The following is a 24,523-nucleotide window of genomic DNA, read 5'->3' as shown; positions in this document are numbered from 1 at the left end:
GAGGCAATGAATGGGACCTGCCTCAAGCTATTGAAGCAACAAGATGAATGTCGCCCCCCAACCCTGAAAGTCTGAGCATCTTCTCTGTGTGAGACTTCTATTCTCTATTTTCCACCCTCCACCCACGGTGGCCTCCGTGCTTGGGAGAGTACGGTACAACAAAGTTGGCCACATTCCCTGGCCCAGTGGAAAAGGCTTGGGTCTAGGAGTCAGAGGACTTGGATTCTAATCCCGGCTCTACTAATTGCCCTGCGTTCCAGGCCCATCCTGTCGCCATCAGTACCCCTGCTGTTCTTCTTCCCCTCTGGGTCTCAGCCCTGTCTTCTCTCCACACTCTGGGGGGCGGCAGCGGGTATGGAGGGGGAAAGCAGGGACCCCACTGCAAGCTCCCACTCTCAAGTATCTGTGAAATGGGGAGCCTTAAAAGGTCTCTCCACCTACATCCCAAGAAAACTAGAGACAGCCCTATTTCCCATTACTCCTGAGTGTGTTTTTAATGTGTTTTTTTTCCTCATCTCCTCCCTCCACATCCCCAGACCTGCTTTATTGCTTCTTCCCCCCTTCTGACCTTTTTAACCCTATGCTTGAGGGGTTCATTTTGGCAGTGAGGGAGAAGAGGAAAAGCAGGGAGTGTGGGTGTCTTCAGATTCCTCATTGTCCAGCCCTGCTATTCATAGCTGGCACTTCTATCCCTCTTGGAACTTTAATAAGGAATTTAGTCAGTAACTTGACTCTTTTTTTAACCCCTCCCCAGAGAAATGACTGAAAACAGATTAATGTGTAACACATTTTCCAGATTCCTATTGGCTGAGCAGAAAAGACCTCTGAATTTAAAATCTGGAGTTGTGGGGAGGAAAGATGTACATTTAACTTGTTAATTCTCTTTCCTTAGGTGTGTGAGAGCCCAGGGGTAGGCAGGACACCACATCACACCATACTCAGATGCCTGCATGAGTGCTGTCTGCCTCTTCATTCTTCTGAAGGTGAGGAGAAGGCAGGAAAGCAGAACAAAGCCTGGGAAAGTCTGATAGGGTTTGGCAAGGGAAGAGAGCGAGCTTTAAGGCTAAATCCTTTTTTTCTTTTTAGAAATGGAGGAATTATGTAGTGAGAGACTCAGTTTGTCAAGGAAGCCTCCTGTAGATGTAGCCAGTCCAAACTTGTCTTCTGCCGGAGCTGTCTTCATCATGTTAAAATCTTCTCTTGGAGCAGGACTCCTAAATTTTCCATGGGCTTTCAACAAGGCAGGAGGGATCACCACAGCTGTCCTAGTGGAGCTGGTAAGTTTAACGGCGATCTCTTCATTTTAAATTTTGGCAGGATTAGATAGTTCCCTTAGCCTGGGAGCCCTCTGTAGGACAGGGACTGTGTCTGATCTGCTTAGAGTGTATCTACCCTGGTGCTTAGTACAATGACTGGCATATAGTAAGTGCTTAACAAGTACCACAATTATTATTATTCTGCTGAGAACAAATGAACTCTATTGAGACTGATTTGTCTCTGGTGTGTTTTGTGAACAGGCTGCCAACAGAACCTTTGATGATGGAACTTTAACTTTTTTTCTTCTATAAACCAAAACTAAAGCTCCTATAGAAAGGTAGGGAACCTGGCATTTCCATCCCTTCTCTGAAAAAAGATTCCAAGGTCCCCCTGTGCTGCAGTCAGGGTATATGTTGACTTGCTGTCAGATGATCTTGGCCTGGCTCAAAATGATTCAGCCCAGGTAAAATGACTTTACAAGAGATAGGTTCCTCTTTAAGCCCCATTGTGGCCACCTCAGTGACCATTTGCTCAAAAACACTATTGACTCCATATAATTCTAAGGCTTTTTGTTCATTTTTAAGATGTTTCTAAAGTCACCCCCAGCTGAGTGTTTAAGCTTAGCAGTAGCTGTAGGGAGATGAAACCTGGGTGCCACTGAGTTGGTGGGGGTGATGGGGAGTTCTTTAATCCAGATGCTATCACAAGAATCAGACTTGACAGGGTCAGGCACAGGGATTCTTAAAAAGGGGCAATTAATTCTCCAGATGATTAGACTGGTTTTTTTTGAGACTGGATAAGGAAAGGGTGAAAGGTGGCCAGACATATGGATTATAGGAATTACATAGTTCCAAGGCTGCTAAACTCCCTTTGGAGTTAATTGAAATTACAATCTGTGCCTCTCAAGTTAGACTGTTGAATCATGGAAAACACAAATGTAGACGCTTGATTATTTATGGCGAAGAGTTATCTTGCTCTGATTGAGGTACCATCTGCACAGGGCCACATTTCAAAACATTGGACTCTTAGAACAAATAGTCATTCTATTTTCAAAGCAATCACCACCTCCTGGAAAATATGTGGCGGTGCGTTATCTCTCTTCAGGTTTCTGGGGTTCTTACTAGCTTCTTTAGTAGCATTGCTGCAATTGTACTGTATTTCATCAGAACCTTGTTGAATGTGTGTTCAACACAAGTTGCAAAACTTTCAGTTCTTTTTCATAAAGCAGCTCAAGCTTTCATCTGCACCCACCAAATGAGTTGAATATATTGCAGTGTTTTCAAAACAGTGTTCATCCACTGTTCACTTTCATTAGTGTTTGTGGTTGAATAATCTGACTTAAAACACCCCAACTTCACTGTGGAGAAACTCAGCTGTAGAAGTACTGAAGCACAATTGTCGTTTGAGGGATAAAAACTCTGCTTTCATTTTTACTACCATTAAGATGTCAATCACTTTCTACTTTAGAAGCGTTTTCTCCTGAAGTTGCAAAATTGCATGTACGTAATAATAATAATAATCATACTTAAGCACTTACTATGGGCAGGCGCTGTACTAAGTGGTGGGGTGAATACAAACAAATCGGGTTGGACTAATACCTGTCCTGCATGGGGCTCACAGTCTTAATCCCATTTTACAGATGAGGTAACTAAGGTACAGAGAAGTGAAGTGACTTGCCCAAGGTCACACAGAAGACAAGTGGCGGATCCCAGGATTAGAACCCAGGACCTTCTGACCCCCAGGCCTGTGCTCTATCTACTAGGCCATGCTGCTTCTCATGAAGCTTCATGCACATGAAGCTTCAGAGACTTGGCTACCCTGAGGTTGGGAAAAATTTGGTACTGTATGACACAGTTACATTACAAGGCAGTCCACTGAGCCCCTGAACCTAGAGCATTTTTTTTTGTGTGTGTGTGGGGGGAGTGACCCCTATTCTCTAGCACTTTCTCCTCCAAACCCCTGCCTTGCCCCAGACTTATTGCATTCTCCTCTCATATCGTTGTTCACACAGGAACCACTTCTGACTCAGCCAGACAGAGGCTGGGAACTTTCCCAATGTTATCTGTTGCTACCCTGCAGTCGCCCCCTCTGATGGTATGCTGTGAGATAGCTGCCTTGCTTACCATATTAAGCCACCCTGGGGGCTGGTCCCTAATATTAGCTCTTTAATACCAATCTTTAGGAAATATCAGAAAGTATCAGGGTTGCATATTCTCTGAGATTCCAGTCATTTGTGGCCCAATAGCTATTGGGTGATATATATTTAAGTAAATATCTGTCTAATTTGGTAAGATTGACAATTTAAATATGACCAGCTAAAGGATTTTTATCTGGCACATCCTTTAATTCTTTAGCTAGCAATATAGTTTCCTTTTAGGAGGACTTGAGGTCTGTGCATCATTTTCTGATGTCTTCCCTAAATTGCAATGGAAACCAATGAGTTGGAATAGGGTGCCTCTTGACAAAGCGTGATCCGCTGTGCCCGATTGCTAATTAGAGCGCACCCGAGAAGTAGTGTGGTCTAATGAAAAGAGCACGGGGCCTGGGACTCAGAGGATCTGGGTTCTAATCCTGGATCCACCATGTACCTGCTAGGTAACCTTGGGCAAATCACTTTACTTCTTTGTGCCTGAGTTACCTCATCTGTAAAATGGGGATTAAGACTGAGCTCTATGTGGGACAGAGTCTGTGTCCAACCTGATTATCTTGTATCTACTCCAGCACTTAGTATAGTGCATGGGACATAGTAAGCATTATATACTCACTCTTATCTTATTGGCTGATTGATTGGCAATCTACCTTTTTGCCAGAGTAGGGAGAGAAGAAAGGCGCTTGGGGGTTTAGGAACCAGTAGGGATAGTATACCATTTAAAGGAAGGAATATCCTTTGGAAAGAAAGGATGGCTGACCCAAGTTCACGTGCAAATACAGGCAGTCCTCAGACTCACCTATGAGAAGTAGCATGACCTAATGGAAAGAGCATAGGGCTGGGAGTCAGAGGAGCTGGGTTCTAATCCCAGCTCCACCACTTGCCTGCTGTGTGACCTTGGGCAAGTCAATTCATTTCTCAGGGTATCAGTTTTCTCATCTGTAAAATGGGGATTAAATCCTACTCCCTCCTACTTAGACTGTGAACGGACTGTGTCCGTGCGGGACAGGGAATGTGTCCAAATTGATAAGTTTGTGTCTACTCCAGCACTTAGAACAGTGCTTGGCACAGAGTAAGCACTTAACAAATACCATTATATAATTATCTTACCCAAGGTTCCCAAATCCTCTGCTAACCATAGACTTTCCTAGTAAGAGGCTACTCTAAGGAGTGGATCTGGAACATCTTGGTTTGCAGTTGCACAACAATGTAGTTCTTGAGGAATAATGATCCTGTGGCTTTGATGCAGTGGCTGATTCCCTCTCGAAAATCCATCATGAAGCAGCATGATCTAGTGGAAAGAGCACGGGTCTGGCAGTCAGAGGACCTGGGTTCTATTCCCGGATCTACTTGCCTGCTGTGTGACCTTGGGCAAATCACTTAACTCTCTGTGCCTTGGTTCCCTCATTTGCAAAATAGGGATTCAATACCTGTTCTCTCTCCTTAGAATGTGAGCTCCATGTGGGACCAGATGATCTTGTATCTATCCCAGTGCTTAGTACAGTGCTTGATACAATGTAAGCACTTAAATACCATAATTATTATTATTATTATTGTCCACCCCTAATGCAGACTGTTCTCCTTGAATGATGTTGCTTTGCAGGTTTCCTTGATCTTTCTAATCAGCGGACTGGTTATCCTGGGATATGCTGCCTCCATTAGCAGCCAGTCTACCTACCAGGGTGTCGTAAGAGAGCTCTGTGGCCAAGCGGTGGGGAAACTCTGTGAAATTTGCTTCATTGTAAACCTCTTCATGATTTCTGTGGCTTTCCTCAGAGTTGTGGGAGATCAACTGGAAAAATGTAAGCAGCATGATTTGTTCTGTCTCTCTGTACTCCACTGTTCAGGAACAATGGTGAGTAGCACCACCCTCCTCTCCCCCCACCACTCCACATCGGATGTCATGCGGAGAAGCAGCAGCAGCAGAAGAGGGCTTGGCTGCCTTACTCCCGCCACCACAAAACTCACGGCAGGAGGGAGAAGAAGTATGAGGGCTATGTGGGTGGGTGACCATAAGACTGGATCTGAAGGGGCAAGTACTTCAGTGTGAGCCAGGTGGGATGTTAGCCCCCAGAGCTAGAGGCTGCGGCCTTGAAGACCACTGTGGCATCTGGGGCTACCACAGGAGTCAGTATCTGAAGCCCCCACACAATGGGAAAACAGGGTTTTCGCGGCAACCGATGGGCATACTCCACACCCCATCCTTACTGGTTCATGGTGGAACAGGTCACCTATGAACTCTTATGAAGGAGTTGAATGTGCAGCTGTGTGATCTTAAAAGCCTTCCTAGCCCAGTGGATGCTATTACCAACTCTCACTGTTAATTACAAGGTTAATTTCCACTTTGGTAATGTCCCCTCCCACCCCCCCAACCCCCACCAGCCACCCGGCCTTGCTCCACTCGCCACCCCCAACTAGCTGGGAAACAAACAATCATGAACTTCAAAAATCCACTTTATGTGCATCAAAAATGGAATCCTAACTCAGTGCTACTATTTGACATCAATATCAGGGTCTTGGACACTATTATTAACAAATAGGCCATGACACAGTTCTAGTGTGCTAGACTCAATCTATCAGTGACATTAATTGAGCGCTTACTATGTGCTGAGCATTATTTTAAATGCTTGGGAAAGTACAATGCAACAGAATTAGCAGACGTTCCCTGCCCACAATGACCTTACAGTCTAGAGAGGAAGACAGACATTAATAGGAATAAATAATTTAAAGATGAATACATAATTGCTGTGGGGTTGGGAATGGGGCAAATATCAAATGTCCAAAGGTCACAGATCCAAGTGCATAGACAATGCAGAAGGAAAAGCGAGTCTGGGAAAAGAGGGCTTAATCAGGTACGGCCTCATGAAGAAGATGTGACCTTAGTTGTTCTGTGAAGGTGGAGAGAGTGGTGATCTGGTGTACATGGCGGGGGAAGGAGTTCCAGGATAGAGGGTGGACGTTGGATAGACAAAGTCGGGACACAGTGAGTAAGCTGGTGCTAGAAGAACAGAGTGTGCGGGCTGGGCTGTAGTATGAGATTAGTGAGGCGAGGTAGGATGGGGCAAGCTGATTGAATGCTTTAAAGCCGATGTTACGGAATTTCTGTTTGATGTGGAGGTGGATAGACAGCCATTGGAGGTTCTGGAGGAGTGGGGGAAATGAGGACTCTGAACATTTTTGTTGATAGATGATCCGTGCAGCTGAGCGAAGTGTGGATTGGAGAGACAGGAGGCCGGGAGGTCAGAGAGGAGGCAGATGCAGTAGTCAAGGCAGGATAGGAGAAGTGCTTGGATCAGCATTGTAGCAGTTTGGATGGAGAAGAAAGGACAAATTTTAGTGATGTTGTGAAGGTAGAACTGACAGGATATGGTGACAGATTGAATCTGTGGGTGGATGTTGGAATATTGCCAGTTCATTACACTTGTGATCACAACCTTTCCATCATCTCTTGCATCTGTCCTCTCTAGTATGTGACTCTCTTTACCTTAATGAAACCCTCAGTGGAGCAGCTCCCTTCCCCCGGCCCTGGTACATGGACCAACGCTTCACGCTATCCGTGCTCTGCATCGTCGTCATTCTCCCGCTTTCTGCCCCTCGGGAGATCGGGTTCCAGAAGTATACCAGGTACTGTTGACCACAACCTGCTGGACTGTTGAACTTGAGGCTTAAACCTCAGTGTTTAATTTGAAATGAAAGCAGCGCTAGAACTCACATGAGCAGCAGCACAAAGTTCCAGACACAGAATAATAATAATAATAATAATAATAATGATGCTGGTATTTGTTAAGCGCTTATTATGTGCCAAGCACTATTGTAAGCACTGGGGTAGATTCAAGGTTATCAGGTTGTCCCATGTAGGGCTCACAGTCTTCATCCCCATTTTACAGATGAGGTAAGTGAGACACAGAGAAGCTAAGTGACTTGCCCAAGGTCACACAGCTGACAAGTGGTGGATCGGGATTAGAACCCATGACCTCTGACTCCCAAGCCCATGCTCTTTCCACTAAGCCACGCTGCTTCTCTAGCATGAAACAGCAAGCCCAGAGGTGCCATGGCTAACAAACCTTGAAGTGCATCGTACCTAAGCACTGGGTATCCACCATTTTGCTTGGGGTCTTGGTGGATTGAGATTTATTTAGAGACGGATTCTGGGACTGTGGTGCCACCTGCTAAAAATGGGTGAATGCTTTATTCACCTTTTTCACCCTCCCTGCTGCCTCCCTAGGCCCTTGGGAAATACCACAATTATTAGTAATAATTATATTATAATATTTTATAGTATGTATTATAATTATACTATATTACATATAGTATATAATATTATAATATAGTATATTATATAATAATATTATAGTAATAATAATAATTGTGGTATTTGTTAAGCACTTACTGTTTGTCAGGCACTGTACTAAGCACTGGGGTAGATACAAGGTAATTAGGTTGGATACAGTCCCTGGCCCACATAGGGCTCACAGTCTTAATCCCCATTTTCCAGATGAGGTAACTGAGGCCCAGAGAAGTGAAATGACTCACCCAAGGTCACACAGCAGATAAGTGGCAGAGCTGGGATTAGAACTCAGATCCCTCTGACTCCCAGGCCCATGCTCTACCCACTAAGCCAGGCTGCTAGGATGACCCAATTTGTGGTTTTGGAAATTGACTTTGGACTCAGGTTGCTGTCTACAATAGCCCCAGCACTCAGGGTCAGAAAAAGGAGTCTCGCCTCAAGGTGAAAAGAGGGATAGACCTTCCACTCTGGGGCTTAGAAATCCCCTACCTACATCTAGGCCATCAGACATCAAGGTTGGATACAGATATCTGACTTCTTAGGATGCAGGTCAGCCTGGCTATGGTCATTCCTGGCATTCAAAGGACAGTTACAAGTATATTTATCCAGAAGTATGAAGTATATATATCTTCATCTTGAGTGTAGGGGCAAAAGCAGGCAGGTATTTTAGGGAAGATAAGGACTAGGAGGGAACAGGCTTTAGGCCAGCAAGCCACCATATGGGGGTCTTTTCAGCCCAGATCGAGAAGTCTCAGGTCTTGTCAGAGATTTGGCAGGAACAAGTCTGGGAGTCTGGTTCACACAGCTGTGGGGCTATTAATAATAATAATATTGGTATTTGTTAAGCGCTTACTATGTGCAGAGTACTGTTCTAAGCGCTGGGGTAGATGCAGGGTAATCAGGTTGTCCCATGTGAGGCTCAAAGTCTTCATCCCCATTTTACAGATGAGGTAATTGAGGCACAGAGAAGTTAAGTGACTTGCCCACAGTCACACAGCTGAAAAGTGGCAGAGTAGGGATTCAAACCCATGACCTCTGACTCCCAAGCCCGTGCTCTTTCCACTGAGCCACGCTGCTTCCCATAATCCCCAATTTCCCCACATAATGGACACTTGTGATTCCTGGGTTGATTTCTATTGCATAGTATTTTCTCAACCATAATTATATGCCCAGGAAGTATATACTGAACCCTATGCCGTTAATGCTTCTAGACTTCACAGGGAGATTCTTCTACCCATATATATGTATGTGTGTGTTTTCTAGTATCCTAGGTACTTTGGCAGCCTGTTATCTGACCCTGGTCATTATGGTGAAGTATCACCTCCAGCCAGATAGTCCCCATCAGGAGATTCTTCCTCATTCTTTGAGGTAAGTGTAAGGGTAACTCACTGATTCCTGGGTTAGGCACGGTAAGTACTATAATGAATAGGCTAAAACACTAAATAGTTCTGCAGCAGCATAAACCCGACTACTGTCAAGTCACCAACTTTCCAAACGTGGATCAAACCAATTGTTGATGTAATTAGGTGCCAGGTCAGAGCCCTATGTGGGACTGGGACCATGTCCTAACTGATTAGCTTGTATCTACCCCAGTGCTTAGTACAGTGCCCGGCATAGAGAAAGCACTTAACAAATACCATATTGGATAAAAAGGAAGCTATACTCATAATGGACTCCCTCCACTTCAGTGGATGAGGACTCCAACTGGTACTAATGCCAATCCTGGGACACCGTTGGAGCCCCTTCCTCTTGGGAGGATGGAGCTCTACCAAACACCAAATGGAAGATAGATTTACTTTACCTGCTTGGAGAATGGTCATGTTCCTTAGAGGTCACCGAGGGGTATGTAGGCTCTACATCCTGGGTCGAAATGAGGTCAGATGAAGCCTCAAAAGCTGATGAGCAGACAGATTAAAATTAGGTGGAAGAATAGTGCTTTCCAGGTGTTGGGAATATGGGAGGAGGGATATGGGGTGGGAGAATGGCCTAACTTTAACAGGTTGCGGTACCTGTTTTTGACTGAGATTATTTTCAATCTATGGAAATGTAGGCCATTGGGATTTGCTGATTAACTTCAGATGATTTGGTGTTCCTCCCAAGTTGTGCAGAGAGCCCTATCTTGGGAGGGGAAGACCTAGGCTCTTCGGTCTTGGGTGGTCCTTTTCCATTCCAAGTTGTTAACTCATCTAGAAAACAAGATAATCCATGCTCCATCTCTGCTTCCCAGGCATGAATGGGAAAGGTCTTGAAGAGCTTAGTGAGAGTTCTTTAGCAATCTGCTCTATTAAGGGCACTAATCCCTCTGAGGCTAATAGGTTCAGAGAGTTCCAACTCTACCAGGATTTGGGAAATTCAGTTATTTTGACAAACAACCTAGCATCATCAGGAAGAGGATAGAAAACAAAACAGAAGGCAAATTAGACCTTGATGTGCCTGGAATACTGGCTTCAGTTCTGGTCACCTAATCTGAAGAAGTGCACAATAGAGCTGGAGGTGACTCGAAGAAGGGCCTCCAAGATTATCAGGTGGTGAGGAAGCTCACAAAATCATTAAGGGTGGGCAGAATTGTTGTTCACTAAATCCTACAACACCAGTATGAGAGGTCACCCATTGAAACCTGAGGTAGTAAGTTCAAAGCAAACATTAAAGAAACCCATCTTTACACTATGGATGGCAAGCATATGGAATGCACTACCACTGGAAGTTGGGCAGGCAGAAAAAAAATTTGTTTTTTAATGGTATTTAAGTGCTCACTATGTGCCAAGCACTGTACTAAGCACTGGGGTAGATACAAGTTAATCAGGTTGGGCACAGTCCCTGTCCCACATGGGGCTCACAGTCTTAATCCCCATTTTACAGATGATGTAACTGAAGCAAAGAAAAGTGAAGTGACTTGCCCGAGATCATACAGCAGAAAAATGGTGGAGCCAGGATTGGAACCCTGGTCCTTCTGACTTCCATGCCTGTGCTCTGTACACTAGACCTTGTCGCTAGTCTTGAGGAGTGGGGGAAAAACTCCAAGACAAACGGTCCACAGTAGTAACTGGAGGTGAATTTGGGGATGTGTGGGGCAAAGTTAATGATGTTAGATGGTCTATCCCTAACATGAGGATGGATATCAAGAAGGGCAACTATCACATGGTTCTTCTAAGCATCTTGTTGCCACTTTGAGACAAATTACTGACTTACTAGGATGGACCACTGATCAGATCTGACAATGGGAGGCTCAGGATTTTAGCCTACTTGCCTGATGTATGTATCTAATATTCCTCTTGCTAGATCTGACTCTTCACTCCATATTTAGCGGTCAGATACAGAGGAGGTTCCCTGCTCTTTTCTTCTGCTTTCCCTCCTCCTTAGTAGTTCAGTGATAGGCACAGGAGGGGTTACAACTTTGCCTAGGAATAACCTTGAGAAGGAAAGTTATGGAATCCTTCCAGAGTGAATTACCTAGAAAAGTTTACAGAAAAAGTACTCAGTTACTGCTGTCTAAAACCTAACTTTAGAGAAAATGCTCCAACAGATTTGTTTCAAAGGTTCTGTCTGTAACATGATTCCATTTGGGAGCCATACTGTTCTCGTATTTTTCAAAACCCTGGTCAGTATATTTTGAAACTTTTAATTAAACCCAGACACTAAACTAAGAGCATTTTAGTTTGTTCCAATACATTACTGTACATAACTGACTTGCTTTTTTTTTTAAAAAAAAACCCAACTTATTTTTGCAGACCATCTTCATGGGTGTTCGTGTTTAATATTTTCCCAACTATCTGCTTTGGATTTCAGGTAACTTCAACTTGGGTCTAAAAATGAAAATCTGAATTTGGTTTTGGGTTCTTCATGACTCTGTCATGGATTACCTTGGTAGGGATGGGGGGTGGATTGGGAGCAATCTTACTATAATAATAATAATAATATTAATGGTATTTTTTAAGCACTTAATATGTGTCAAGCAGTGTTCTAAGTCCTGGGGTAGATACAAGTTAATCAGATCCAACACAGGTCTCACAGTCTAAGTAAGAAGGAGAACAGATATTGAAGCCCCATTTTACAGATGAAGAAATTGAGGCCCAGAGAAGTTAAGTGACTTATTCCAAGATCAGACAAGTGGTGGAGCCGGGATTAGAACCCAGGTCCTCTGATTCCCAGGCTCAGGCTCTTTCCACTAGGCCATGCAGGTTATTTAGCTTTTGAATGGTTTTGCAGTTACTGTCAGGGCATTCCTTCTTCCTTCTATCACGGTAACAAAAAGCTCCATCTGGTAGAGTGGTCGTTTGTCCAGTTTTATATCGAATAGTCTAGTTTTAAGCTGTCCCCTGTCTAGAACTGATTCAGCGTCAGAAACCTTTGGTCTGCCATTTATATTTTCAGCGCCAAGCCTCCGTTCCTCTTGGCTCTTGCCACCTAATTTTGCAGCCTGAAAACAGCGGACACAGTCAGAGGGACCTTGGAGAGGAACCACAGCAGTTCTCACTGTGGAGGGTCAGGGTACCCTGGAGAAATATTCTAGGTTTTGGTGTGGGTGGTCTTATGGATAGAGCATGGGCCTGGGAGTCAGAAGCACCTGGGTTCTAATCCCACTTCATCACTTGTCTGCTGTATGACCTTGGACAAATCACTTACCTTTTCTGTGCCTCGGTTTCTTCATCTATAAAATGGGCATTAAGACTGTGAGTCCCATGTGGCACATGGCGAGTGCTTAACAAATACCATTTAATAAAATAGCAGAATCTGGTGGGTTTTCACAAAATGGCATCTTTATGACATCTTTATCCTGCATTGCATGCTGGGCTAATGCATGTAAGGTCATGTGCATCTTGGGGTCTGGTAGCCATCACTGGCTATCCCAACCTAACTACCTTTCCCCCTGGAGAACTTCTCTTTTGAGTAGGTTCTGTCTTCCTGAGAGAGCTTAGAGTGGCCCCTTGAGGAACAGCAATTCAGCCAAATACAGTTTCACCTGTAGTCTACTGTGTTTCCTTTTAAAAACAGAAGTATGTGTAAGTGGTAGTTGAAGTGGGCCAGAACATGCCAATTCACTGTAACACCTTTCCTCTTTTTAGCCTGTCTTCCACCTGGACCCTGGGACCACAGTACAGCCATTTCCATATCCATTTTTAAGCCAGGGTTAAGGTCTCCTAGAGTCATAAATGGGATGCAGGCATTCTCTCCTCCTGCAGCCCTATCTCTGCATGAGGCCAGTGAAATGCGATAGTTCTACCTACTAGTTATTTTAGCAGCGGGGCTAAAAGTGTCCCTAAATATAAATGAAGTTGGCAGTATAGCTAGCCACAAGAATTGTCACTACAGGGACAATTTCTCATCTGAAAAACAGAGCTAATAGTCCTTTTCTCTCTCTGCAGCAATGGTATAAAGGTCAGTAATATCTTAGGCTCTCTTCCTGCCCTTTGGCGGAGCAGCTGTTGGTGGGCGTTGGGGAGGAGAGAGGAGTAGGAAGAGCCTAAGTGGTGCTGTCTCACCATCTAACCATCAGACCTTAGAATTGGTGTCTCTATTTTTGGAGGCTCCATACACCTACCATGGCTTCTTCAAGGGTTTCATAAGCCTGTTCAACCCAGGTTCATGGGTCCACAGGCAATTACCAAACTGCTAGCCCTCCCTCATATGGAGAGAAAAAGACCTCTGGTGGAAGAATCGCTTTGAACTTTGTGAATGAAAGAGCCTATGTGAATCCATACAGTTTACTATATGATGGCCTATTTGGGTGGACCCAGACCGCAATTCAGAAGTATCAACAAAATGGAATAAACATGACCAGATGTGAAATGAATCAGCTTTGCCACCTCTCCTAATCCTATGGTGTAGATCAGTATTTCTGTCTGCATCTAATGGCTGGGGAAACTGTTAGAAGTTTGAGAACTTACATAGGTTACCCAGAACTTGCATGGGTTACTCCAGCTATCTCTATCCCCTATCAGCTGAGAGGCTTTCAGGCCCCCTTAAATAACCAGGGATTCAATGGGCAGATGGATGAGTGATACCTCTCCTGGAAAGGGCTGCTGGACATCCCTCATTTTTTTTATGGCATTTGTTAAGTGCTTACAGTGCTGGGCACATAGTAAGGGCTTAACAGATAGACTTTTTGCTGTTATTATTATTATCTGCCAGGCACTGTTCTAAGCTCTGGGGTAGATACAAGGTAATCAGGTTGGACACGGTCCATGTCCCACAGGGGTTTCACAGTCATAATACTCATTTTACTGCTGTGGTAACTGAGAGAAGTTAAATGACTTGCCCAGGGTCACACAGCAGGTAAGTAACAGAGCTGGGACTAGAACCCAGGTCCTTCTAGACTGTGAGCCTCACCGTCTAGACTGTAAGCCTCCCTTCTAGACTGTGAGCCCCCCTTCTAGACTGTGAGCCCGTTGTTGGGTAGGGATTCTTGCCAAATTGTACTTTCCAAGCATTTAGTACAGTGCTCTGCACACAGTAAGTGCTCAATAAATATCATTGAATGAGTGAATGAATTCTGAATCCCAGGCCCATGCTCTATCAACTAGATCACACTGCTCCCGAATAGGTCTGTCGACTGAATCAATCAGTCAATGCTTACTGTGTGAATGCTTGGAGGGAACTAGGGAACTCCATAAGTGCTTATTTCTGGCCTGTCTGTCCCCTTTCACCGGCTCCCAGCCTACTGTTGGGCTTTTAAAATAATGGCAGGCCCACCCAAGAAGGCAGCAACTCATGTTCTCTGACCAAAATTTGGCAATCCTACTCATCTCCCAAGCGAGCATTTCTTTGCTCCAAATCAGTTCCCACCAAAAATTGGAAGTGGAAGGATTTGGGGACCATGAGTGTTGCTCAAGAAAGAAGCCCTCTCCAGTATGTGAGCCCTCAGTGGTCCAATTTTGGTCTCGCACAGGGAACCCAAGGCACAGAAATGGTGAGGAGAGGGACCATTGTGGAGGTCACAGTCAGGAGTAAGTCACTGAGCCCACTCAAGATTCCACTTGCCAAGTCAACTGTTCCTAGTCAGAGTCTGGAAACTTTTTCGGAGAGAGAAAAATCCAAGCTGTGTACCATGTTGATAGCAATAGGAGCCAATCTGGGAATGGAGGTTTTAGGTGCTCTGGGTAATAGCTCTAGGGAGCAGAGCTCCTCAGGGAGTGAGAGGGGAAATTCCATAACCAAGACCTCTCCCTAAAGCACCCCAGGCACAGCCCCAAAGCCTTCGGCACCAGGAATGACCCTGTTGTGGTGGCGGACAGCCGGGTGGCAGGTTAGAACAACAGGATCTTTAGTTCTCCTCGGCGCAGCATGCAGGGGAAGGGCTGTGGCTCAGCCCCCACGACTGTGTTCCGTCTTTCTCTCCTTTGTCTTCCAGTGTCATGAAGCCTCCGTTGCTGTCTACTGCAGCATGCACAACAGGCAGCTCACGCACTGGTTCACGGTGTCTGTGCTCTCCATGCTGATCTGTTTGCTGATCTATTCCTTGACAGGTAAACTCAGCTCCGTCTTTTCTTCCCCCCACATCTGAAAAGGATGTGCCACGTTGTTACGACTTGCTGAAATATTTATTTCTTCACTTTGGTGACCCCCACTCTACGGTCCTCTGGCACACCGCTTAGGGGCAGGGGCAGTTATTGGTGCAGGAGCCCCGGCAGAGACTCGGACCCAGTCAGGGTCTGGAGCTGCTGCCTCTTGGTGTGGCAGTGAGTCATCTGACTTCATCTTTTCCTCATGCCCCAAGGGATGTCAAATCCCATGGCTTTCCTTTGCTGTCAGCTTGTAAGATGTGATCTGGGGTCATGTGCATGGGACCTTTAATCCGTGAGCAACCTAAAAACTTGAGTTTTCAGAGAGACCCTTGAAGTGAGGACTTTCATGTAGAGGGCTTGGGCTCTAGGAATTCCTGCATGTGTTAAGGCCAGTGAAAGTTTTGGGACTCTGCTGGCAGTAGTCCATTGGGGTGCTTTCTTAGTCTGGGGAGGATGATCCACTGATTGACTTCGCTAGTGCCTACGGAGGGACTACGTCGATCAATCAATTGATAGTATTTATTGATTGATTACTGGTCTAATGTAAAGAGTATGGGCCCGGGAGTCTGAGGGTCTGGGTTCTAATACCAGCTCTGCCACTTGCCTGCTGTGAGGCCTTGGGCAAATCACTTCACTTCTCCTTGCCTCTGTTTTCTCATCTGTACTAGGGATTCAATACCTGTTCTCCCTTCTATTTAGACTATGAGCTCCAGGTGGGACAGGGACTGTGTCTGACCTGATTATCTTCTATCTACCCCAGAGCTTAGTACAGTGCTTGGCACATAGTCAGTGCTTAACAAATACCACGATTATTAGTATTATCATTATTATTATTTATTGAGTCCTTACTCTGTCCACAGGATTACACTAAGTACTTGGGAGAATACAATCAAGTTATTAGACACAATTCCTGTCTTTAAGGACCTTACAATCTAGTGGGGTGGGGAGGCAGACATTAAAATAAAGCACAAGTATAGAGAAGCAGCAGAGTCTAAAGATATGAATTTAATTGCTGTGGGGATGGGTGAGTTTCTAAGGTCTTAGAGGGTAGGGATTTAAGTCCATAGGTGATGTAGTAAAGGGGAAATTGAGTAGGGAGAAGAGAGATTAATTAGGGTAGGCCTCTTGAAGGAGGAGATGTGATTTTTTTTTAAGCTGGGCTTTGAAGATGGGGAGAGCAGTGGTCTGCCCTATGTGAAGGGGGGAGTTATTAGAGGGAGGATGTGAGCAGTCTCTATAGTTTCTCCCCTCCCATGTCCATGAGCTAAGAACAGTACATCTTTTGTTCAGCCAGGCCCTCCCAGGGGATTTTCCTTTACCCAGGTAGCCTTTCCAGCAGGGTTTTATGACTTGTGATTGATTATCCGCTCCTGCCCTAACCAAACAGAAGTGTCTCTGCCATTCACTTGTGGGTAAAATCGGGGCAAATTCTCCACCAGACTTTTTTTATGGTATTTGTTAAGCACTGAGTAATCGGGTTGGACACAGTCCAGTGTTCCAGATAGGGCTCATAGTCAATCCCCATTTCACATATGAGGTAATTAAGGCAAAGAGAAGTTAAGCGACTTGCACAAGGTCAAACAGCAGACAAGAGGCAGAGCCGGGTTTAGAACCGAGGTCCTTCTGACTCCCAGGCTCTATCTACTAGGCCATGCTGTTTCTCAAAGATGAGCCATCTACCAGCTTTAATACTTTCCCACTAACTTACTGTGGACCTATTGTACACAGATTTACCAAAAAACAAGAGTCTTGGACAAACCACATTTGAAGACTCTGGCATCTGGAGAAGCAGCATGGCTTAGTGAGAAGCAGCGTGGCTTAGTGAAAAGAGCATGGGCTTGGGAGTCAGAGGTCTTAGGTTTTAATCCTGCCTCTGCCACTTGTCAGCTTTGTGGCATTGGGCAAGTCACTTAACGTCTCTGTGCCTCAGTTACCTCATCTGTAAAATGGGAATGAAGCCGGTGAGCCCCACGTGGGACAACCTGATTACCTTGTGTCTACCCCAGCGCTTAGAACAGGGGTTGGCACACAGTAAGCACTTAACAAATGTCATCATTATTATTATCTGCTTTCCAGCCTTCTCTATTTCAACAACTTTATTAAGTCAACCACTGATCCCTGCAGAAGTTTTTCAAGCCACTAGTGGAAACATTTAGTGGATGTGGTTTGCACTCTTTCTGGGTCAAGTCAGATAAACTGCATCAGTATGATCTTCCATGTATTTATAAATCCTCCCGATGCTTTCCAGGCATTTATGGCTACTTGACCTTTGGGGCTGACGTTTCTGCTGATGTTCTGATGTCCTACCCTGGAAATGACGTGATGATCATTGTAGCTCGACTCCTCTTTGGCATCTCCATCATCACCATCTACCCCATTGTTCTACTCCTGGGGAGGTAATAAGCGCATTTGAGTTCATTTCATTGATCCAGAACATGGTGAGCCTCCCCTGTAAGTCTGCATGTGGGGCTGGGGGGCAGGAATCCTTTGCTTCCCACAGAAGGTAGTGATTCAGAACTGAGGTTTTCATTCTGTTGCCAATTAATGACAGCTGGATATTGTAGAGTCTGACTGGAGCACAAATGGGATGGGACCTTGTTGAGATTTGATCCCTTCTTTCAACTGGGTGAAAATCAGGGAGCAGAAAATGGCCATAGGAAACATTTCCACAGAGATAGTGACTGGATTGACTCATTGACTGGACCTCGCTCATCCACGGATGGGGATGGGAGGGATGGGGCTCAGGGATTTTGCAGATGAGGAAACTTGATCTGTAGGGAGGAACAGGCACAGAAACCTGCCCAGGATCCACAGGGTAATAATAATAATAATGGTATTTGTTAAGCACTTACTACATGCCAAGCACTGTTCTAAGTGGTAGGATAGATACAAGGTTATCAGGTTGTCCCATGTGGGGCTCACAGTCTTCATCCCCATTTTACAGACAAAGTAACTGAGGCACAGAGAAATTAAGTGACTTGCCCAAAGCCACACAGCTGACAAGTGGGGGACCTGGGATTAGAACCCACGTCCTCTGACTCTCAAGCCCGAGCCCTTTCCACTAAGCCACACAGGCCCACTGCACCCCTTGCTTACTGCCTCCCTTCCAGACTAACTAGGCTATGGTTCTTTTGAAGCATTGACAGAGGCTCTTCTGAAGATGATGCCCCCTAGGGGCCACTGTCAGTTGCCCTCATTTGCTCATAGAGCTAAGTGGCTTCTGCTGATAATAATAATAATAATAAAGTAGGGTAGATAGAAGATTATCAGGTCAGACGCAATCCCTGTCCCACATGGGGCTCACAATCTGAGGGGGAGGGAGAAAAGGTGTTTCAGCTCCATTTTACAAATGAGTAAACTGATGCACCAAAAAACAAAGGGACTTGCCCAAGGTCACACAGCAAATAAGGGGAATTGGAACCCAGGTCCCCTGATTCCCAGGCCTTTGCTCTTTCCACAAGGCCATGCTACTCCTCAGCAGTGAGGTTGGTTGTGGCTGAGACTAGTACATTGATGTTGGGTTTGTGTGCTGGAACCACCCTTGAGAATAGGTATAGGGGTTTTTTTTAAAAAAATTGTTATTTAACACTTACTCTGTGCTAGGCACTGTTCTAAACTCTGGGGGTAGATACAAGCTAATCAGGTTGGACACAGTCCATGTCCTACATGAGGCTCACAGTCTTAATCCCCATTTTACAGATGAGTAACTGAGGCACAGAGAAGTCAAGCGACTTATCCAGAGTCACACAGCAGACAAAGGGTGGAGCCATGATTTGAACCCAGGTCCTTCTGACTCCCAGGCCCATGATCTATCCATTCCACATGCCACACTGCTTCTTGACACTCCCCTCCATCTCCCCCAAAGAGTGGATAAGTACTCACTTGGGGAGGATGACGAACAGTACCCTGAAGTGAAAGAGACAATAACTTCTGGAGAAAGGACCACTAATAAGGATATCATTGTGATTTGTCCAGAAGAAGCATCATGGCCTAACAAAGAGTCTAAGCATGGGAGTCAGGGGACCTACTAACCTACTGGTTCTAATCCCTGCTCTGACAATGGCTTGCTGTATGACCTTGGGCAAATCATTTAACTTCTCTGTGCCTCAGTTTCCTCACCTATAAAATAGAAATTAAATACCTGTCTCTCTCCTATTTAGACTGTGAGCTCCATGTGGGACAGGGACCGTGTCCAAGCAGATTAACCTGTCTCTATCCCAGCACTTAGTACGGTGCTTGATGCAAACAATGCTTAACAAAGAAATAGTGCTTCACAAATAGAGTAATAATAATAATGATACTAACAAGATGCCCAAGCTGTTGGTGTCATCTGAGGCTTTTGGGATCTGTCCTGTAGGTCAGTGACCCAGGATGTCTGTGCACCTTTGTTGTCTGCAAAGCCCTCAGAGGCTTTGTCCAGAATGTTGCTGACGGTACTGTGGATTGTCACGACGCTCCTTGTTGCTCTGCTTGTCCCTGACATCAGCAAAGTCATTAGTATGATTGGAGGGATCAGTGCTTTCTTCATCTTCATCTTTCCAGGTGAGACTCTGCTTTGAGGTGATAATCTTAGACTGTAAGCCCATCAGTGGGCAGGGATTGTCTCTATCTGTTGCCGAATTGTACATTCCAAGTGCTTAGTACAGTGCTCTGCACATAGTAAGTGCTCAATAAATACTATTGAATGAATAGTCTTTCCAGGAAGACAATCTAGTGACTGGCTGCTTCAGGGAAAGGGTCTTGGCTACTCATGGGATCGGAGGGGAGGGGGTTCTAAGAGGGAGGCCAGCAAGATGCTCTGTGGGACCTGAGGCTTCACTGGGGAAACTGGCTGGCTTTTGGAGCACTCTGTAGCTTGAGACATTTAGGAATAATCATGCCTTATTAAACCCCATGGAGTTCTGTTGGGCTCAGGCTAGGTTGGGTGTTTCCTGCCCCAGCGGCCTGAGCCAGAATGGGAAAAAAAGTGCCCTGATATCAGGTGGCTTCCCTTCTTCCTGGCATGATTCAGGGGTCTGTCTCCTTTGGCGATGGGAAAAGGGGATGGAAAAGTTTTGCCGAATCTTCCTCTAGCGATGTTAAACATGGTCTGAGGTGGGCAGTCCACTCAATGGACCTTCGTTTTTGTGGGGTGTGGGAGCAGGTGCTCTTGGAGAGGAATATTGAAGTAACATAGGGGAGGGGTGAAGGGAAGGTTTGGACAGAGGTTCCATTTCTCCTGCACCCATCACCAATGCCTTCTCTACCAGGGAATTAGCTTTCAGGTGGATCTCGGGACAAGGAGAGTTGGGGATTTTTTTTTATTTTTTGAACCAAAGTTCAACTCTGCATGATAGATAACATTAGCCAGGCTCAGTTTGTGTGTATGTGTGTGAGGGATCACCTCCACCCTCCCTTTCAAATCAACCTCAGGGAAATGATTTTCTTCTCCCTAGGTCATACTTTCCTTAATACCACCTCAACAACTTAAGCACTCCTAGCTACCTGTAGCACTTGTGTATATAGGGACTGACAGTTTACAATTTCCACACAATTTTATTCACCTATCCATCTTTCCATTCTCTTGGTATAGTCAGTTGTATCACTCTCTTTTTCCTCCTAATTTTGTGTCTGTCTCTCTCATTAGAGTACAAGCTCTTTGGGGGCAGGGAAATTTTCCCCAGGCACTTAATACAGTGCTCTGCTACATAGACTCACATAAGTACTCTCGGGTGGTTTCTGTGTCTTGTCACGCTGAAAAGCTGGACTGTTTCCAGAATTTTTTGGCAAAGTTGAGTGTGTGTTTTCACTCTCAGCCCCAAGCTTCTTCCCCACTGAGGTAGTATGGAGTTGGTTCTGGTGAAACTCAAAGGAGGGGGAATTCTCATGAAGTTGTTATGGGTCGGGGAACTGCCAATCACTGTGTCCTTTCCATTGGCAGGACTGTGTCTCATCTGTGCGATGGAGACCGAGAGCATCCAGCCAAAAACAAAGTAAGTTTGCCCCAGCATATGTAGCACAGCTTCTCCGAGTCAGCCGTGCTATGTCCTTCGAGCTGTGATTCTGGATTCCTCCTCTGTCCCTTTTGTCTCTTGCCCATTGTCTCCCCCATGGAGTTTTTGAACACTTCCCAGTTCCCTCTACTCTTTGCCCTCCACTCTACAACTTCCAGCTCTCTTCAGAGGAAAGTCACCAATCCAAATCAGGAGGTGGGTGGTGTTACCATACTTTTGAATGTGGTGAAATGAATAAGGCCCTACCTCAATGGTAGGGAGTTGCTAGCAACCTGTTAAACACCAAGCTTCAGCGATCTGATCCGCCAATTAGTGGATCATTAGGAGCTGCAGATGAGCCCTTGAAATCTGTTTCCTTTTGACTTTTCTGCTAGTTGCCAGGAGATGCCTTGTTGCTGAAAGTGTGGTCTTTGAAAGACAGTGGTCACACGCTCAGGCCTCTGGTCCATGAACACCTTCTCCTAGCTGTCCTGATTTGTCCTTCAGAAACCGAAGGATAGGTTCTGAATGTGACTGGTGTCCTGAGAGGTGCAGAGGCAGAAATAGAACTACATTCCACAGTGAGAAGCAGCAAGGCCTAGTGGATAGAGAATGGGCCTGGAATTAGAAGGACCTGGGTTCTAATCCTGACTCCACCACTTGCCTGCTGTGTGATCTTGAGCAAGTCACTTAACTTCTCTATGCTTCAGTGACCTCATTGTAAAATAGGGATTAAGACCGTGAGCCCCATGTGGGACATGAACTATGTCCAACCTGATGAGCCTGTATCTACCCCAGCGCTTAATACAGTGCCTGGCGTATAGTTAGCATTTAACAAATAGCATAAAAATAAAACTCGTTTTGACTCTCTTCTTTGTAAATTGCTTGTGGACAGGGATATCTCTACTGTCCCCCCCCTTTTTTTGTATTGCGCTCTCCCAAGCACAGCACACAGTGCTCCATACAGAGTGCTCTGTACACAGTAAACACTCAATAAATACCATTGATTGATTAATGGAGTTTGGGATGTTATCTGTGCATGATACTTCACACCTCTGTCTTTGTTTCTCTGTTGCACCCCTAATCCCTAGTCATGGCAACAACTAACATCCAAGTGCTTAGTTCAGTGCACTGCACACAGTAAGCGCTCAATAAATACGATTGAATGAATGAGCCTGTGGTGATTTGGAGGCTATGAAGAAAGATGAGACCATCTCAAGGCTCCTGGCATAATCCATTAGGAGTTCTTGGATCAGAGGCCACACTAACATTTAGAAAGGGAAAGTTTAGGAAAAGCTATTTCTGCCCAGAGACATTTTGAATTAATGAATAAATAGTATTAAATCCTCATTAATAAATAGTATTTTCCTTTACCTCTCTTTTTGGTAACACTTAGCTTTGTTATTCTGGTTATAGGATATCTAGGCCATTCCCTGTTCCCCTTTCTGCCACCTTCTGGGCACCTCACTACTCATTCACACCTCCAACCTTGTCTAAACAAGGCAAGAGCTGGAATTCAGATTTTTGAGCCAGATTTTTCTGGCACCAGGACAACTCTGGTGCAATGTTTTCAGGGATATTGGATGAAGTGTGATATTTTCCATGGATTTCAATCCTCCATGCAATCTTTCATCATCATGAATGATTCAGCAATAGTTTTTTATTCAAAATAGATGTTGCCTCTGATCAATCAATCAGTGGTATTTATTGAGAGCATTCTATGTGCAGAGTACTAAGTACTTGGAAGAATATGATACAACAGAATTAGCAGCATGTTCCCTGTCCTTAATGAACTTATTATATAGAGCCTTTAAGGCTGTTGAGCTACATGGAGGACATAAAGGTCCATACAGGATCATAAAGGGTATGATCTCCTTTTGACATGCAGTTGCACTCTTGAGCCTAAGCAAATTCTTTTATTAAATTCTCTTATTTTTTTTCTGTCCCTTTCTGGTGACTAAATTGGGCTTCATTCCACCTCTAGGTCCTGTTTGATAAGCTGGGGTGTAATCTCCATCCTCTCTGGAACATTTATCTTTGGGCAGAGCACATCTGCTGCCATTATGGACCTGCTCAACTCATCCTAGGGTTGGGGGTGGCTGTCGGTCGAACCTGTCTGAAACGGGAGGATGATACAGACAGAAGGCGTCTCCTGCAAAGTGTATCATGGCAAATTTTAGGAGCACCATAAAGCACCCTTCATCTGCAATCATTTCATGAGGATGTTTCTTACCATTAAAAAAAGTCCTTGGTAAAAATAAATGTCTGTGAATTATTATCAGTGGTTGCAAAGTGTGGTACCTAGGGTGTGGTGTGGTGATTGGAAGAAAATCCATTCAGATCTTGGGCTAAACCCACAAGCCAAAGTGGGGAAAACAGACTCGTCTAACAACATCAGTCAATTGTGTCAATATTCTTGACAACACTGTGAGAAAACTCCCCCGACAAGCTACCCTCATCCACCTCCACTCCATCCCAATAGCCCAGTTCCAGAAAGAACAAGTCAACACATCAAGAGGACCACAGCAATGCTCTTTACTGGATATGCTGGGCAGGACCATGGCATCCCATGCTGGCACTGGCTTTCTTTGCAAGGGCAAAGAGGGAGTCATTCGGTCAATCAGGTGACTCCCTGTGGAACCTCAAGTACTGATTGTAAGGGCGTTCTGGGCTTCTGCTGCCCAGGGGCATGACTTCTGGCTCCCATTACCGGCATCAGAGTTGGTTAGATTTTAATGAAACCAAAACCAGATATGAATCTCCCAGGGATTACTACAGAGCATGGGAGGGGAGACCATAATTTATGGGAAGCAGCATGGTGTAGGGGATAGAGCATGAGCCTGGGAGTCAGAAGGGTGTGGGTTCTAATCCTGGCTCTGCCACTTGTTTGCTGTGTGACCTTGGGCAAATCACTTCACTTCTCTGGGGCTCAGTTTCCTCATGTGTGAAATGGGGATTAAGACTGTGAGCCCCATGTGGGACAGAGACTGTGTCCAACCCGATTTGTGTGAATCCACCCCAGCACTTAGTACAGTCCCTGGCACACAGTAAGTGCTTAACAAATACCAGAATTATTCTTATTATTGTTATTATTTATGGCAGTCAATAGATTTAAAGCTTGGGAAATCCAGGATTCCAGCACAAAGCAGCAGCAGGAACAGGGTAAATTAGGAACATCTTCCAAAGCAGTATTGCTTAGTGAAAGATCAATACTGCTTAGTGGAAAGAACACAGGCTTGGGAGTCAGAGAATTCTTTTTTATTCTTTTTTTTATGGTATTTGTTAAGTGTTTACTATGTGCCAGGCACTGTACTAAATGCTGGAGTAGATACAAGTTTATCAGGTTGGACACCAT

The 24,523-nt window shown here is 45.0% G+C and overlaps 1 protein-coding gene across 1 annotated transcript; it reads left to right on the top strand.

Annotated features, from left to right (window-relative positions):
• The first annotated feature begins 800 nt into the window (after positions 1 to 800).
• SLC38A8 (solute carrier family 38 member 8) lies at positions 801 to 23,367 on the top strand. Its single transcript, XM_029051723.2, has 11 exons — positions 801 to 983; positions 1,087 to 1,277; positions 5,010 to 5,208; positions 6,874 to 7,030; positions 8,958 to 9,062; positions 11,423 to 11,480; positions 15,043 to 15,157; positions 17,445 to 17,592; positions 19,554 to 19,738; positions 21,117 to 21,168; positions 23,153 to 23,367. The coding sequence occupies exons 2-11, from the start codon at positions 1,089 to 1,091 to the stop codon at positions 23,253 to 23,255; spliced, it is 1,311 nt and encodes a 436-aa protein (XP_028907556.1). The 5' UTR covers positions 801 to 983; positions 1,087 to 1,088; the 3' UTR covers positions 23,256 to 23,367.
• Positions 23,368 to 24,523: the final 1,156 nt, after the last annotated feature.

Source organism: Ornithorhynchus anatinus, chromosome X1 (assembly GCF_004115215.2).
Source record: "Ornithorhynchus anatinus isolate Pmale09 chromosome X1, mOrnAna1.pri.v4, whole genome shotgun sequence".
NCBI lineage: Eukaryota > Metazoa > Chordata > Mammalia > Monotremata > Ornithorhynchidae > Ornithorhynchus > Ornithorhynchus anatinus.
Note: the sequence above shows the minus strand (reverse complement) of the source record. Positions and strands in the feature narration are given on the sequence as shown.